This window comes from Neofelis nebulosa, chromosome 2, assembly GCF_028018385.1.
Source record: "Neofelis nebulosa isolate mNeoNeb1 chromosome 2, mNeoNeb1.pri, whole genome shotgun sequence".
Classification (NCBI taxonomy): domain Eukaryota; kingdom Metazoa; phylum Chordata; class Mammalia; order Carnivora; family Felidae; genus Neofelis; species Neofelis nebulosa.
Window position 1 is genome coordinate 82,479,382 of NC_080783.1, and position 19,196 is coordinate 82,498,577.

The 19,196-nt window shown below is 35.9% G+C and overlaps 1 protein-coding gene across 3 annotated transcripts in view; it reads right to left on the minus strand.

Moving 5' to 3' along the window:
* The window catches only part of EPC2 (enhancer of polycomb homolog 2), a 121,305-nt gene that overhangs the window by 27,797 nt on the left and 74,312 nt on the right, over nt 1-19,196 (minus strand). For all 3 annotated transcript variants that reach the window (XM_058715344.1, XM_058715345.1, XM_058715343.1), the window contains exons 3-4: nt 11,408-11,553; nt 5,025-5,231 (exon numbers count right to left, since the gene is read on the minus strand). In XM_058715344.1, coding sequence (XP_058571327.1) covers nt 5,025-5,231; nt 11,408-11,553 — 353 coding nt within the window. The remainder of the gene's footprint in view (nt 1-5,024; nt 5,232-11,407; nt 11,554-19,196) is intronic.

Genomic DNA, 19,196 nt, shown 5'->3' on the forward strand with positions numbered 1-19,196 from the left:
AAGAGCAAATATTAAAGTGTCCCCCTGTACAGAGTACTGCACATGTCCCCTATCCTCAAAAGGCTTACAGTCTAGTAAGAATGAGACATACAGATTCAAAAGACGAGTAATAATATAAGGCTACATGCCAGCTGAACAATATTCAAAAGTGCACCAGAACCTTTTAAGATCACCCCCCTCTTCACTGTTTTTTGTGGACTATATGCTTCTGCCCTGTCTTAACCATTCATTTTCTGCTCTCTTTAGGCCCAAATTAACTACCCTTACTAATTTTTCCTTTCTCTAGTCCTCTCTACTGTTTTTTTACTTTTTATTTTGAAATAATTTCATATTTACATAAAGTTAAAAAAACAGTATGAAGAATTCTTCTGTATTTTCATCCAGATTGCTCAAATGTTATTTATTATTTTACATTTGTTTTATCTCTGTCTCTCTATGTATTTATTTAGTCTATGTTGTGAGGAACTAAAATGTTTGTGTCCTCTGAAAATTCATTTTGAAACTCCAAGGCCCCAATGTGATGGTATTTAGAGGTAGGGCCTTTGGGAGGTGATTAGGTCATGAGGGAGGAGTCCTCACAAATGAATTTGTGCTCTTATAAAAGAGACCCCAAAGAGCTCTTTCTCTTGCTCCTTCCACCATGTGAGGACACAGTAAGATGATCACTTCTGAATCAGCAAGTAGGCCCTCACCAGACACTGAATCTGCTAGTACCTGTATCTAGGACCTTCAAGCCTTTAGAACTGTGACAAATAAATATTTGTTGTTTAAAGCACTCAGTCTATGGTGTTTTTTGTTACAGCAGCCTAAACGGACTAAGGCACATACACATGAATGTATAATAAACACATACACAAATATGCAAAATTAGCATTTTTTTTAGAGTTTATTTTGAGAGAGAGAGAGAGAGAGAGAGAGAGAGAGACAGAGACAGACAGAGAGAGGGAGGGGGAGAGAGAAAGGGAAAGGGAAAGGGAGAGGGAGAGAGAGAGAGAGAGAGAGAGAGAGAGAGAATGTGGGGCTCAAACTCACCAACTGTGAGCTCATGACCTGAGCCAAAATCAAGAGTCGGATGCTTAACTGACTGAGCCACCCACGTTACCCCTATTTAAAAAACATTTTTTGAGAATGGTTGGGATGTGTACTGTCCCTTCATCTCTAAGCACTTTAATATGTACTTTCTAGAAACAATGATACTCTCTTATATAACCAGTAACCATTATTGAAATCAGGAAATTAACATTGATGTTATCGTATTATCTAATTTAAACACTTTATTCATATTTCACTGATTGTCCTACTAATGTCCTTTATAGCAATAAATATAATTGTTAAATATGTATTTTTATATGTTTATGTAATTGATGCTATAAAGGACATTAGCAGGACAATTATTTTTATTATTAAATTCACTCATAACAGTAAATTTTTTCCTGGTCTAGGGTCTGATTCAGGATCACAATTGCACTTAGCTGCCATGTCTCTTTAACGTCCTATAATTTGGAATAGTTCCTTTGACTTTCTATAGTGATCCTAGTCTTGACATTTTTAAATAGAGGCCACTTATTTTGTAGGATGTTCCTCACTATGGGTTTCTTCAATGTTTTCCCACAATTAAATTCAGGTTATATATTCTTCATAGGATTATCACAAAAGTGATCACTGTATCCCTCTCTTATATCAGGAGTTAAATGATACCTATTTGTCCCATTACTGTTGATGGTAATTTTTATCCCTTGATTAAGATGCTATCAGGTTCCTTTAGTCAAATTACTATTTTTAATTAAAAAGGACACTCTACGATTATGTACCTTGTTTCTCACCAAATTTCCTACCACTAATGTAGTATCCACTGATTCTAACTTTTGCCTGAAACAATTATTACTATCGTGGCGGCCCAATGGTGATTTTCAAACTTCATCATTGTACTGAAACTTGGAAATTTTAAAGTTCTACTGTAAGGAAAAGTTCCCTTCTATCAGTCAATCTACCAACCAACCATCCATTCATCCATCCGTCCCTCCCTCCCACCCTCCATCCATCCATCCATCCATCCATTTATATTAGTATGGACTCATGGGTTACTATGGGTTATTCATTATTTATTTTGACATTTAAAACTTTCCCACATCTGGTTAGTAGAGTCCCCCTTCAAGCTGGCTCTTGAGGCCTTCTGACATGGGTCCAACGTGCTTTTATCTTTAATCAACAGTCTTACTTTCTGGCATAACAGAATGTTCCAAGCGTATCTTTATATTTCCCAGCCCTAGACCTGGAAACACTATTTTTCTAAGGATTTCTGGTTCTTTTTGATGGAAAATGGCATTTAAAAATCAAGATGTTGGGGCGCCTGGGTGGCGCAGTCGGTTAAGCGTCCGACTTCAGCCAGGTCACGATCTCGCGGTCCGTGAGTTCGAGCCCCGCGTCAGGCTCTGGGCTGATGGCTCGGAGCCTGGAGCCTGTTTCCGATTCTGTGTCTCCCTCTCTCTCTGCCCCTCCCCCGTTCATGCTCTGTCTCTCTCTGTCCCAAAAAATAAATTAAAAAACGTTGAAAAAAAAATTTTTAAAAAAAAAATAAAAATCAAGATGTACATGCTAGGCATGCTCACTGCTACTGAGTATCATTGCTTCTAGACTCAGCGAACAGAGCTAGGAAATACACCTGTAATATATGTATGTACACACACATTCACAGATCTATATCTGACTATACCAATATTAAAAACAATGAATTCATACTGATATCTTTTCTGTGCTTTTAAGATGGCCCTATCCCTGTTTTCAAATCTATTCACTTCCTTTACTGTTCCTCACAATGGTCTCTGCTCTGGACCAACTCTTTTTTCCCTATTCCCAGTTACATATTATAGTTCTGACCTACTGCCCAATCTTCAGGGAAGTAGTTCTCAAACTGCTGCACTTTAGATTTAACTGTAGACCTTTTTATAACCAAGGATAATTCACAGGAGATTGTTACATGTGGCCAGACTGAGAACAACTACTTTGAGTTTCCTCTCTTGTCTTTCTCGTTTATTCTGGGCCACAGAGAGGGAGGAGAGAAAGCACAGATGTTAACAGTTGTATATATGGGGTTAAACATATTAAACACACATGCTGATTTAAGACTTCCCAATCAGCACTTTCAGACATGTTGGTGCCTTAAGACTGTCTCATTTAAGAATGTCCTAAAAGTACTTAAGCACTCCCAAATTAAGTATTAGTTTACCAAATTAAAATTAAATTCTAGCCTGCCAAGCAAATATTTCAGAAGTCCTTTATTTTAGCACCTCTGTATGTAGCTATGCACGTGTTTTCAATCTGTGGAAACAAAAAAGTAGAGAACCTTTGCTAGCAATATTCATTTTTGCAGCTCCCAGTGCTTGCCCACCTCTGGAACATCTAGGGGTATTCATTGTTGACTGCGTTCCCAACTTTCTCATTTTGAACCATAAACATTTTGAAGCAGCATCAGTGTGCATGAAGGGGAAAAGTCTTTGGTCCCAAAATTGAAAACAGAGAGGAAAAAAAAGACTACTGGAAAAGAAAATGTACCACTCTGCAGAGGAAGGTGAAAATAACAGGCAAGAGAAAGGGTAGAAATCAGAGTGTCAGGAAAAAGCAATACTAGTTATTGCACAATGAAAGCGCCTATACATTGGAATGCACTACTAGCAATTCCCAATATGCACTGGTTAGAAAACAGTGATTTAACCTATTTAAGAATAAAGCTGATTTAAACATTTAAAATGTTGTTTACATGTCAATAAATACTCCCTAGTTTTCAGTTCTTCACACCCACTCACTGAAAGAAGCCTAATGGTATACTTCCTTCAAAAGAACACTGCTAAAAGTCTGCTTAGGAATGTATCTGAATTAATTACGTTTCTTTTAAAAAGCAATTACTAGTTCATATTTTTCAACGATTCAGGTAAACTTCCTCTTCCTCATGTCTAATCGCCTATATTTACAAATTTACCTCATCCCAGTCTTTTCTAAGCAAGATGTTACACTTTCATAAAATATCTCAGAATATCTTATCTAAGAACTAAAACGCCAAATTGAAAACTTAGCCTGGTTTAGGCAATGTCATCTAAACTTGGGACATCTAAGACAGACTTACAGAAACTGGTTATTAACCAGTAGTAGAATTTTTCCTAAAATATACTATTCCTGGCAGCTGTTACGTTTCACAGCTGTTACATTCACAACTGACAAGGACAAGCTTTTCATGTTAGGAGAAACAGGAATCCATAGAAAAGGCTTTGCCTCCCATCATAATTCCTCATGGCTTTTACATTTATATGTTCTAATTTTTTGCAATGCTAGAGAATGTGTTATTGTGTATGGTGTTTACTGTTAATTATGAGAAATAGAAGACAGTGAATACCACCTATACAATAACACTTTCTTCTGTAACATATCATTCCACAGCATGAGACCCTGTTTCTCTTATGTAAAATTCTGGCTCACACTGCTTGTGAAAGGCAGATGGGGACAAGTTCATCAATTAGAAATCTGACACAACTGACAACTCAGAAAAGAAGAAAAAGATTCCACTGTTACTTCTGACTATGGGAAGAACAGGCTTGAAAAGAACCTTTCCTTCCTTCCCATGACCCCACAGTAGCTAAAGGGAGTCAAGTTCTTTTTTATACCCAAGAATTAGAATATGGTTTCAAAAGAGCTATAAGCTCTTAAGCTTCCCAAACAAGAGGATATGTATAAAATGTATAGTTTACTGAAGAGCTCAAATTTCTGAGATATATAAAGATAGAGAATTCCTTTTACTACTTCAACTGTAAGTCTGAAATGGTAAAATCAGGAGACTATAAAGGGCATGGATATTGGTTATTGTACCAACAGAAGCTACCGAAGAGCAGGATTTCTAACATTTGGTTCAATTCAACAATGTTATTAGCTCCTCTTTATGTTCAAGGTATTCAAAATTATTGAAATTATTAGCAGAAAAAAATTGATCTTAAATACTATTAAGGCATACTAATTAAATCTAATTTGCCCATTACCTTTCGAGTTTGCATTTTCTCTGTTCTCCTCCGAAAGGCAACATAAGGGTCATTGTTGGTGGAGCCATCTCTTTTCTCTTGTTTTATCTGAGGAATGAGGGACGGCCCTCTACAGTTTTTACGTTTTCTTACCCAGTAGTCATACACAGCTTTAATAAGGTAATCATCTTCGTTTAGCAGCAGTTTTGCTTCCTGAAGTGTTACAAGCTAAATGAAAAACACAAATTGTCATCAACTATGTTTGAAAATGAGAAATCAAAGTTAAACTATGATCAGTCTAACGATGATCAGACATCACGATCGCAGAAAACAGAATTCAATTCAATCTAACAAAGGATTTGTTAATAAGGAGATTCATTCAAAAATTTACATTTTGCCCTGAGAGGTAGTAAGAACCACAACTTAAAATACTTAAAAAGACTGAATGAACAGTAGTTGGGAAGACTGCAACAGATCTACGCCTCAGGTAAGTCTTGGACTAGAAGACACCTCGGGTCCATCAAAAAAATCTGATAATCTGTGATTCTATACATTTGAAGATCTAGTTTTCAACAGTCTACTAGGTTCTTTCTGTGCTTTTGTTTTCCAACAGAAACCAGAAGATACAGAAGGTTTCTTTCTATATCTATCTACAATGAAAGATTAATATTTTCCAATATACTGTAACTAATATAACAACTTTCTTTTGAAACTGTGAAAGAATAAACTTAGCATGTTTCCAGAGGTTTCAACATTAAGCAATCTTGAATTTCTTGTATGAATTACATATAAAGGCAATTCTTCTAGCGAAGCTACTTTAGTACTAGAGAATCCTTGTTCTCAACACTCATTCTGCTAATAACATTGTTACGTCTGTGACAGCAGCCCTCAGATGATTCCCCTTGGAGTTTTGACACAGGTATCTCAAGGATGTCCTTCTCTGTTATCAATACAGTCAACATAATGTTGACATATCTCAAACTAAGGTTTGTAAAAATTTGCTTGGTCACATGTTTCCTTGTTCCTTGTGAAGACTGATCAGCTTGAGCAGGATGGATTATGGGTTATCCATACCCATTTACAGGGAACTCTAGAAAAAGATCATGGAGTTAAGGCTGGAAAACTTCAACAAAGTGCTGTTATCACAATCTTTCTACTTTATCACTTTGGAAATGAAGATTCATTTTCAAAACAAGTTGAGATATCTCCTAACAAATGTTTCCCTTAAACTCAGAAATTAAGGGAAAAATTTTCTCAATGAAACTGTAAGATCAACATATGAGGGTTATATGAAGTCAATGGAAGACGGCATGACCCACCAAATAAATTTGATCTCTGATTTCTCATACTGGTATAACTTCATAGAATAAATGCAATAATCATTTGGATTTCCAGTCCTGTGATGGCGATTACCAGGGTTAATTAGTTGGTTTCTTATTATAATTTGGCTGCCAAGATTGGCCACAGGAAGAGAATACACTGACAATGTCAACTCAAGTATTCTAGTCCATGTAATGATTACTTTTAGTGTAATGAAATTATATGTGGCCATACTTTGGCTTATTCAATGTCTCAGTGGAGTCAGCTTCAACTCATCTGAGAGTCTGAGTAATTTGGTCTTTAAAGTGGAGGGCCACAGCCTGGAATAAGAGACCAAACCAAAAGCAGCAATATTTCCAAACATCACTTTAAATGGGCAACTCCGTTAGCTCAAGTTCTCTGGAATGGCCCAAAGTCTACAAGGCCAGTGGTAGATTAAGAATCAAACTTTCTGGATCCAGTAAAATTCTACCTCAGGACATCTGAGTGGCTCTGTCGGTTAAGCGTCTGACTCTCAATCTCTGCTCAGGTCATGGTCTCACAGTTCATGAGATCAAGCCCTGCGTCGGACTCCGCACTGACAGCGTGGAGCCTGCTTGGGATTCTCTCCCTCTCTCTCTGCCCCTCCCCTGCTCACTCTCTAAATAAATAAACTTAAAAAAAAAAAAAAGAGTAATTTAAAAAAACACACCTTAATAAAACACAAAAACCAAAAAACAAAAACTCGACCTCATGCTTACAGCATCATAACATTACGAGCAGCTCTCATGTGCTCTGGGGACCAATGGTGTGATATGCTACACACCTTCAGTCTGCTTCTGATAAAATTTTGTAACCTTCACTAATTATACTCTAACTCTAGAGTGTGGAGGAGGATAGGTTTCTTTCCATCAAGCTGCAGAGCGGTGATGAGTTTCTTATCCAACATTACTACCAGAATAACACTGCTTCCTATCCTCCTGCAGGAAGTGTCATGGGATTAAAACACTGTCTCAGGTCTCTTTCTCTGGTACTTCTTGTTCCTTCTAGAAATGTCCTTCTGCCTGGTTGATACATACCCTCTTTATATCTCAGGTACCAAGAATTCAATACATTGTTTACAGTTAAAGATCCTGACCTTTCTTTCCAGTGTTAACTGTATTTTCTCAGTTGACTGATGTTTTTATGTTGCTATACAGTAAATTTTTATTTTAACCATTCTGTTAAAAGTATCTTTAGCTATTCTGAGGCAATTAGTGTCACTGGCATCATTATGATCACAGTGACAGCATCAATTTGAGTGGGCAAAAACTATTTGCACAGTCTCAAATTATGACACATGATTAAATATCCACAAAATCAGAATCTTACTACTTTTGTATCTTAAGAAAAAACTTCTGCCATTTAACACTTTCTACCAGAAAGCAGTGGAGACCACTATTTACTTGATAAAAAGGTCTGTGGTAAAATTTATTATTTTTAAGACAGCTCTGAGTTGTTTGGTTTCCTTACTTTGGGGGCCCGGAGGTGAGGAGATTAAAAATTATTCTACTAGTGGGCTTTTCTTCTAGACTACTACTAGCTCCATGAAGACAAAGATCATTTAGTTTGCTTACATACAGATTTATGGCTTAGCAATTTCAATAAACACATTTATAATACACAAATGAATAAATTATGCATAAAATTAATGTTTTTCAATATAGCCAATTAAGCAATAAGTAGTTAATAATCAACTCGTATCAGTCCACTGTTGTGTTATATAGCTTGTGGGGAAGACAGGAAAAAAACTGATAAAACCACTACCTACAGAAACTTACAATATGGCAATGGACGCAAGGCAAATACAATTTAAACAATAAGTGAACGTAAGAACTTTAGAACTGAATATTAGTGCATTAAAATATATGAGAGAATCATAAAATACTCCATCTGGGAGTGCCTGTGTTGATAGCTTAAGATACAAGCATAAATTCTGAGGACAGATATTGAGGGAAACAGCAACAAACACGATGTAGAGGAAACACGAAAGAGAAGATGAAGAAAGAAGACAAGACTCAAGAAATGTGGAGGTCAACAGCACCCACTACTCTAGGGACATTTAGTAGGATACAGGCTGAAATGGATGGATGACAATGAGAAGGTCAATGGTGCCCTGGGTGCAATTTCAGTAAACTGAAATGGATTGTAGTATGGGTAAGAGTTAAACAATACAGCTAATCTTTTAAAAATTTAACTGGTGACCAAAAAAAAAAAAAAAAAAAAAAAAAGAGGAAAGACACTGGGTAGTATTTTATAGAGAAATATGAGGTCGAATGAAAGGCTTCTCTTGGAAATAGGGACCCATGACATATTTTTGGGCAAAGGCAGAAAGACTGAAGAAGTGAGAGAAGAGATAATTAAAGATGAAATATTCAAGCAATATACAGGTGGAAAAAGAAGAGTGAGAATTAGAAATTTAGGGACTGAAGGGATTAAAAAAACCCCACATCATTGTGAGTTTTGGGAGTCACTGGAGAGATGAGGAATACAGTACAGGATCATGTGGAGTTAAGAGAGTAAGTCAGAAAAGCTAAACTTGAGAGGTCTGGGGACTATCTAGGTGGAGAAGCCAACAGGCAACATGAAAAGAGAAAAAAGAAAGTCCTGGAGCTTGAGAAGGAAGTCAAGGGTAAAGATATATGTATTATTACCCTCAGAAAAATGCTTGCTAAGGTGATATTATCCCAAAATACATAAGGTAAGAATATCAAGAACAGAATTTCAAGAAACCCTGATGTTTGCAGAAATTAATGAAAAGGACTCAGTAGAAGACAATTAGAAGGAATGGTCAAAGAAAATAATTTAAAAAATCAGAAGAGAATGAAGTATATTCAAAAGAGCAAAGGTGAGGTGTTTCAAGAAATAAAGAGCTCAATTAAAATAAATGAATGAGGACTGAAATTAATCACAGCATTTGGCAACAGGAATTTTCAATAATGACTTCATTGCAGTAGTCTCCACAGAATGATGGGAGCAGAAGCTTTGTCTCAGTCTATCTTTTATGTCTTTTCTCTGTCGACCTAATAAATATTGCTTTAACCACAAACTTGATTCCTTGCCTTGAGATCTGCTACTATGTTAGCTGCCAAAAAGGAAAAATAAAGAAATCCGTGAATCCATAGTTCAGGTACCTGGAATGAGAAGAGCCTTTGGTATCTTTAATCCTTAGTTCTAATAACAGGACCATTATCTTGTCCCTAAGGCAAACTTCTACCTTTGTCTACACTGCCAAAAGCAGGTGCTACTATGCTCTGAGCCTACCCAATTTTAGGGCTTTGAAGCTTGTCACTGAACAAAAAGAACTAAAAAAGGATAGTGTTGATTGTATGTGGACAGTTAAGTGTATTACTGTTCACGTGTGTTTTGTTTATCCTGCCCCACTTAGATGAGAAGCTCCCCAAGGGCAGAACTTCTGTCACCTCCCTTGTTCACCTAAGCACTAAGTAATTACTGACTGAAATGAAAGAAAGCAAATTACAGAACAGAGCATTGAAGGCTTCTGAGGATATAACTTCAGCCACCAAGAGTAATTTTTGAGTAATCATGAAAAATAGCAGATATACCAAAATAAAGACTGAACCTAAGATTGCTAGAAGTTTGCATATAAAGAAGAAAAATGAACCTATACCTGATGCCAGTAGGTATGAAATCTAAGATTTCAAAATCTTAGAAAAACTGTGAGCACTAATAAGAATATTTTCAATATTCAATTTGATAATTAAAACAAATTTCCAATAAAAAAAGATGGTCTTTCAAAAAACCAACTAAGTTGAATTTTACAACATTCGGTTTCCAATGTACTTTTTTTGATTGCACATCAAATATTACTTTCCATCCAAATGGGGGGAAAAGACTGGAAGAAAGGCTAAATATGCAGTAGGCATTTCACAATGGAAAAGTTTTGAAAAATGTTCTGAATAGCTGGTAATGCCTTAAGGATTTAAAGGACTTTAGTTGGGAGGTAAAGGAAAACAATGAATTTGTAATGGGTAAACTACTGAAAAGTGTTAACAGTCTACTATAAAATGTTTACTTTTATCTCTAACTTCTTACTACATTAATAACAATTAATATATTAATACACCACACAGATACACCAAGCAATTATTTTTTAAAACAATTTATTTTTAAAATCTAATTACAACAATCTATACATGCTCATTATAGTAAATTTGGAAAACAGAAACAGAATAAAGAACATAGTAATCACCAATAATCCTATCACTTAAATAGAACCAATAGTGGTATTTTGCTGGATTTTCTTGATCTTTTATTCAATGTGCACATATAAATGTAAACACTTTAAATGAATCTCAGAGTTTTGCACTTAAACAATTCTGTATCCTTTTTTGAAATCTAACATTATATAATGAGCAATTTCTGTTAATATTCAAAATAATTATTTTTAATGGCTATGTGATATTTTACCCTACAGACAACTCATAAGTCATTCTGAACATCCTTGTTCAAAAACCTGACATTTTTACCAGTTATTTTTTTTGAGAATGACTCCTAGAGGTAGGATTACTAAATCAAAAGGTACACGCATTTTAAGGTTCCTGACATATGCTGCCTAATTGCTTTCCAAAAAGACCATACCCTTTTAAATTCTCTATACCATATTTAGAATGACCCACTAAAAAAATTATTTCTTTGCGAATAATTTTTTCTTCACTTAAAATTTTAAGTAATATATACGTAAAACTAAAATGATAATGAGTACCTTAATAAATGAGCTTAACTAAGCCAGATTTGGTATAAGATATCTGCCTTAAAGACCCAACCAAGCAAATATAGTCCTATGAAAAGGATCGAGAAGGTATTAAATACTATTGCAGCTAGTATTATTTTTATATCCAAACAAGAAGTCAGAATAGTACTATTCATACTCCTATTCAAAGAAATTATGCTGAATTATTCAGTTCAAGGAATACTGTAAACAGAAATTCTAAGATGTCAGGGAAATTTAAAAGGCAATATACTCAGGTCTAAAGAAAATGTAAAATAAAGCTACTAACTGGATTAACTTTAAGACAGGAGACATTTTTACAAGGGTACAGTACCTGATTAGAACTGGCTTTTTCAAGTCTGTCAATCATAATTTCAAATTGCAAAGGCTTAATTTCCATCTTTCTGTTAAGTCTATTTAATAAGGTCTCATCTTCTGAATCCATATCATAATCTGGTTGCTCGTTGTCTAGATTAAAGGCTAGAAAAGAAAAGAAAAATTCTTCAAACTGAGGAGAAATTATGGAGTTACAGTGTGTTTATATTTGACCACAGAATACTACTAAATCACAACGCATTGACCAAAGAGAAGCTCATGAGCAGACATCTAAAAATTGGTTTCAGGGTACACCCAAAACTAATGTAACATACATTGTATGTCAACTATACTCAAATAAAAAAACAAAAACAAAAACAAAAAATTGGTTTCGGAGACTGGAAGCACAGTGTAAGAAAAAATAAAATCTGAATTCATAGATGTGAATTAAAGTTTAACAGAACAGTAAAAGCAGTAACTAAAATTAATCTATTTTAAAAACAGAGGATCACAACAACCTACTGAAGATATCTGCAAGTGACATATTCAATAAAGACTTAGTATCCAAAATATATAAAGAACTTACACAACTTAACACCAAAAAACCAAATAATCCAATTAAAAAATGGGCAGAAGACATGAACTGATGTTTCTCCAAAGAAGACATACAAATGTCCAACAGACAGATGAAAAGATGCTTAACATCAGTCATCATCAGGGAAATACAAATCAAAACCACATGAGAGATCACCACACATCTGTCAGAGTAGCTAAAATAAAAAACCCAAGAAACAACAAGTGTTGGCAAGAATGTGAAGAAAAAGGAACTCTCTTGCACTGTTGGTGGGAATGCAAACTGGTGGAGCCACTGTGGCAAACAGTATGGAGATTCCTCGAAAAGTTAAAAACAGAACTACCCTATGATCCAGTAATTGCACTACTGGGTATCTACCCCAGTACAAAAACACTAATTCAAATACCCCTACATTTATTGCAGCATTATTTACAACAGCCAAGTATGGAAGCAGCCCAAGTGTCCATTGATAGATGAAGAGATAAACAAGATGTGCTATATATATAAATTATATATATATATATATATATAATTATATAATTATATTATTCAGCCATAAAAAGAACTGAAATCTTGTCATTTGCAACAACATGGATGGAGCTAGACAGTATAATGCTAACTGCAACAAGACAGTCAGAGAGACAAATACCATATGATTTCACTCATATGTAGAATTTAGGAAAAAAAACAAATGAACAAAGGAAAAGGGAAAAGAGAAAGACAAACCAAAAACAGACCCTTAACTATAGAGAAAAACAGATGGTTACCAGAGGGGAGGTGGTGGGAGATGGGTGTAAGAGGTGAAGGGGATTAATAGTACGCTTATTTGGATGAGCACTGAGTAATATATGGAATTGGTGAGTCACTATATTGTACACCTTAAACTAATAAAGCACTATATGTTAACTATACTGGAATTAAGATTTAAAAAATCAAAAATAGAACATCATGAAATATATGCCAAAATAGTAGCAATTATTAAAAAAAGATGTTATGTATTTATCAACATGGTAGTTTGGTAATATAATGAGAAGCTATCTAAGAAAATTAAGAATCTAGAAATAAACTCAAGTGCAAAGTGTATGTATCATAAGAATGGTATTTCAAATCACTGAGGATAAAGGAGATTATTAATAAAAAGGGATTATACATACTAGTTACCTTTTAAAACTTAAGTTAGAATTCTACCTCATTCCTAATACCAATAAATGATGTATTTAACAAAATTTTATAGTAAAAAATAAAATGCGAAAAATGCTAGAAGAAAATGCAAGGGGAAAAATGTTTGGGTAGGTATAAGCTCAGAAGCCATAAAGCGAATTAAATAAATGCAAACACAGCAACAAGATATATTTCACTTATCTGACAGACAAAGATCTAAAACTTGATGGTATGCTATTTTGGAATGAATGGGGGAAGGAAATCTCAAACACCATGAGGAGGAAATTAAAACTGGTATTTAGTTCAATTAAAGACACCTACTCCTGGACTTGGCAATTCTATTTCTAGGAATTTATCGTATAAATATACAAACAGACAAATATACACATACAAGAATATTAGATGTGACACTGTAAGAAGTAAAAAATATAAAAACAAGCAATGTATGTGGGAATACAGAAATACTGTATATAATGGTTTGTACATACATGGAATAGACTGAAGCCCTAAAAATGAATGATAATGATGTATGTATACTGATAGGGAAAGACACCTATCTTAACAAAAAGTGAGAAAAGCTAAGGTACAAAACAGTGTACATGTGCACTTATTTTTAAAAAACATAAATAGAATATATATGTATACATATATACTCTTTCAAGTGCACAGATTATTTTTATATAGTGCACAAAGATACGTTTTTATTTATTTTTTAAATTGTTACATATTTATTTTTGAGAGAGAGAGAGAGAGAGAGAATCCGAAGCAGAGCTTTCAGCACAGAGCCCAACATGGGGCTTGAACTCGCCAACCATGAGATCATGACCTGAACCAAAGTCAGATGCCCAACTGATGAGCCACCCAGGTGCCCCAAAGATACGTTTTTAAAAGGGTAAGGAGAGGTGCGCCTGGGTGGCTTAGTCCATTAAGCATCTTGATTTCAGCTCAGGTCATGAGCTCACAGTGCATGGGATTGAGCCCCACATTGGGCTCTGCTGCACTGTCAGCACAGAGCTTGCTTGGGATTCATTCTCATTCTCTCTCTCTCTCTCTCAAAAATTACTTCTGGTTAAAGGTACCTTTCAAAGTCCCTTAGATTCCCTTTTACCTGGATATATTCACATGCAAGTATCTGACAGGCATAGTTATATAGTGCAATGAAAATATGAAGAATCCAGAAGTAGTAATACAAGAAAATTTCTCAGAGCTAATAAATAAATGGCAAGAAGTTTTCAGATTAAAAGACTTTACCGACCATGATACAAAACGAGTGGCATGCAATTCAATGCGGCACATAATGATGGGCTAGCTACTGCCCATTACTTCATGATACTATTATGAATATGAATATTACTACTACATAATATTATGTCTATTATATATTTTGTGTTAAGGGGAAATATGTGCTCCCCACATTTCCACTCAAATCTTCAGGAGGGAAAAGTACAGGAAAAATACTTTCAGCTTCTCCCTACCCCTGTACTTTCTCCTCAGCCAAGGAAGGCGTGACTTAGATGAATTTGCAAGGAGGACCTAATCAGTTCAATATCTTTGAGAGCATAATCTCTTGTGCTTCTTCCTTCTCTTGAAGAGGGGCATTCTAGTCAGCCCTCTACTACATGGTAAGCAATTCTGTCCTTGTATGCGGAGGCCTGCTTTGTCTCCAACCAGTGCCCAAACAATGGTGGGTAAGCTTGTCTAATTCAGGGGTTAAATATGAGAAAGTCCACTGAGGTCACGTATCTATGTCTTGTCTTCCAACACCATTTTTATTAGTATCCGTGTCTGTTTCTCAATTGGTTCCAAAGTATAAAAGAAAAAAGAATGTTGTTTTTTGTCCTCCTAAGCAAAATTTGCAGGCTATGCTTAACAATTTATAAGTGGCAATGTTTTTGTTTTTTTTTAATTTTTTTTTTAATGTTTTATTTATTTTTGAGACAGAGAGAGACAGAGCATGAGCAGGGGAGGGGCAGAGAGAGAGGGAGACACAGAATCCAAAGCAGGCTCCAGGCTCCAAGCTGTCAGCACAGAGCCCAACGCGAGGCTTGAACTCACGAACCATGAGATCATGACCTGAGCTGAAGTTGGACGCTTAACCGACTGAGCCACCCAGGTGTCCCGGCAATGTTTGTTTTGACTTCAGAACATTCTGTCTTCTATACTGCAGTCTCCATCATACAGCCTCTAAGATCATACATATTCTCTGTTCAGTTTATTCCACTCACCCTATTCTCTCTGGTTATTTGCATAACTACGATGCAATAGCACATGTGGTGTAAGTACTCTCTAACACACTGAATATAAGTTAAATGAGAGCACTTTAAATTCCCAGCCTTGTAAAAACATAGTAAAACAAACATGGATAATTTCCCTATCTTAATTCTGTGAATTTAGAACTCTTCACATAAACCTATCCTTGTTATTTATAGATATTAATCACGGTATCTGTCTGTGAACCCTCCTATGCCATGTTTGATACCGTGTGACATTCCATTCCACAGGGTTAGAGTAACTGACCCTAAACACCTAACCCATTGGTAACCAGTGACCTATGAAATAGAACAGGGTTTAAAGCTTTTGTAACAGAAATGTGAACACAAAGACTGCTTCTGGTTAAATAAGGCAGAACGAACACAAATATGTGTCCAAAAATTCCAAAATAAAAGCAGAGCAATGTTTGTTTGTTTTTTTTCTTCCAATGGCATTTATCTTCAGAGGTGATGAGAACAAGGAGGTAAGAATTATCAATCAAATTTTCAGACTTACAAAAGCTACAGCTTAGCAGACAAGAGAACACTGAGATATAAAACAGTCAGGGCAGGGCAGTGGGGGAGGCAGGTAGAGAGAAAACAACTTGAAGCAGGAAAACTCCCCCTATCCATCTAAAGACTTATTAAGAGTTGAGATCAATGGTTACTCTCTGAAAGAAGGGGTAAAACACTTCTGAAAATAGGAAAATTAGTTAAAAATCTTTATATGGAGAATTAGATCCTTCTCTTGTCCAGTGTAGGTAACCAAATAGTTTTTCTCCCAAATGGTAGAAGCCTGGCAGATTAATCTGCAAAGGCCGATCCAGAGAGCCTGTGGGCTCTGGAGCACCAGGCATATACCGAGGGAAAGTAAAAGCCTCCATACCAAATGAGAAAGGGTAAGCAACAGGCTATGTGTTGAATCATGAAATCTGCCAGCACTGCCATCCACTGCCATCTCACCTTGCCATCCCCACCTCCCAACTCAGCTATAAAAACAAAAACAGGGGCGCCTGGGTGGCTTAGTTGATTGAGTGTCCCACTCTTGATTTTGGCTCAGGTCATGATCCCAGGGTCGTGGGATCGAGGCTCATGTTGGACTCTGCTGAGCATGGAGCCTGCTTCGGATTCTCTCCCTCCACCCCGTCCCTCTTCCCTGGTCACACACTCTCTCGCTTTAAAAGAAAAACAAAACAGGAGTGCCTGGGTGGCTTCGTTGGCCGACTTCAGCTCAGGTCATGATCTCATGGCTTGTGAGTTCTAGCCCCGTGTCATGCTCTGTGCTGACAGCTCGGAGCCTGGATCCTGCTTCAGATCTGTGTCTCCCTCTCTCTCTCTGCCCCTAACCCACTTGCATTCTGTCTCTCTCTCAAAAGTAAATAAATATTTAAAAAATTAAAAAAAATAAAAGAAAAACAAAAAGCCAAAAAAAAAAAAAGTTAGCCACCACATAAATGATCTTATTCCAATACAACTGGGACAGTCAAGTAATGCAGATATTTGAGAAAAGACAGCAAAACAAATATAATGAAAAAAAGAAACTCAGAGAAAACAATGAGAATGAAGAGAAAGAAAAAAATAACCCTTACAGAGATATTACTGCATCCATGAAAGTAGAAGAGAAACAGGATACTATATAAAAGGAACAGTTAGAGAACAGAAAATTAAAATTTTAAAGTATAATAGCAAAAATAAATAACATCAGCATTCTCAACAACGCTAGATGTTAAAGACAACAGTGTTCAAAATTCCTAAGTGTTCAAGAGTCAAAACAACCTAAAACCCTCTATCCAGCCAAACTATCAATCAAGTATGAGGCTACAATAAAAATATTATCAGACATGCAAGAACCCAAAAAAATGCACCTTCCAAACACCCTTTCTCAGAAAGCCACTGGAAAGTGTGCTCCATTAGAATGGAGTATATCTAAACATAAGAGAAGTCTGGAATCCAGGAAAGAGCGAAGCAAACACATGAGAGAAGCGAAGAAATTCCCAAGATGATGTTGACAGATGACAATCATGTAGTAAGCCTAAGAGCAACCAGTCTAGAATAAAGCAGCAAAATTAATGGTTCCAGGAAAAAATGTCCATGAAAGAAATAAAATTAACAGATTATTTGACTGTTTGAACATATTAAAAGAGTTATACTTCTGTGGGAGAACTTGCATTGAATTAATGAAAGGCACATAGAAAAAGAAACAGAAACAGATAAGGAAGTTGTCTCCTTTGAAAATAAAAACCTAAGCAAGAAAGGAAATGTAATCATTAAGTACTTGTTTCAGTTGCTAATATTTGCAGAATAATACTGTATACACTGAATACTGATTTAATAATGTAATTATAGCCAAAAAAAAAAGGGGGGGGCAGGGAAAGTGTGTCGAGTAGATAAGTAAAAAGAAGAACATTTTAAATAGAGGAGAGAATATATTTTTCTAAAAAGTAGCTATCTCAGGGTGCCTGGGTGGCTCAGTCAGTTGAACATCTAACTTCAGCTCAAGTCATGATCTTGCATGCATGGGTTCGAGCCCTGCATTGGGCTCTGTGCTAACAGCTCAGAGCCTGGAGCCTGCTTTGGATTCTGTGTCTCCCTCTCTCTCTGCCCCTCCCCTCCTCATGCTCGGTCTCTCTGTCTCTCAAAAAAATAAAATGTTACAAATAATAAAAATAATAAAAATAATAAAAAAAGAGGCGGACATACATTTAAAAAAAAAGCAGTTATCTCTCAGAATGGGATAAAGACTGCCCTTATTAGGGGAAGAAAATCTCAACTAAGCCTATTGATAAGCGTATTAACCTGATAAAAACATGTGATTTAAAAGACCTAAAAACCCAAACCAACCCCCCCCCCAACAGAGGCAATATGTGTGTTAATGATGGGAACAAGTGAAAAGGTACCATTTATAATATGGGCCATGGAAGACCAAAGCTGTGAGTTAACAGAAATGAGAAGGAAAAAAAAAAAAAAAAAAGAAATGAGAAGGAAAAAAGCAAAAGAATTCCAGTTCTAGTTTATAAGCATTAAGAATCCTTACAAAAGGCACTTGGGTGGCTCAGTAGGTTAAGTGTCCGACTCTTGATTTCAGCTCAGGTCATGATCTCACGGTTTTTGAGTTTGAGCCCTGCATAGGGTTCAGCTCTGACAGTGCAGAGCCTGCTTGGGATTCTCTCTCTTCCTCCCTCTCTGTTCCTCCTCAACTCGCAATCTCATTCTCTCTCTCAAAATAAATAAACATTAAAAATTTCTGTAAGAATCCTTACACTAATTCCCTTTTTGCTTTAGTTAATCTGAATCGTAATTGCTAACCTTATAATAAAAAGTATCTGTTTAATACACTTAATCCTTGGTAAAAAATGTTTCCCCGAGGATTAGTACAACTTATTTTGAGATTTTAGGTTTCAAGCAGAACTTTATTTTTCCTTTGATTTGTTTGTAGTCCTAAACATTTCCAGTTAGTATTCAGTAGCTTAATAAAACCCTAATTCAGTTGTTGCTTGTAAGTACTGTGAATTACAATTACTTGTAACAATGGTTACCCCTGATGCAATTCCTATTATCCTCAAATGAATGCTTCACATACGTTTTCTCTAATGTTCACAAAACCCGGGAGAGGATGGTATTGTATCTTCACTGCAAAATAAAATTGAGATTTTAGAGGTGTTTCAGTTAGTTTGCACCTTGTCACACAGAATTTGAACCCAAGTATGTTGGGTTCAGAAGTACATGCTACTTTCCCTTTATCACAACTTGCCTGAAAGGAGTGCATTTATATGTGCCCCTAGTCTGTGGGTTGTTCTTACGATTCTTTGCTTGTACAGAAATTT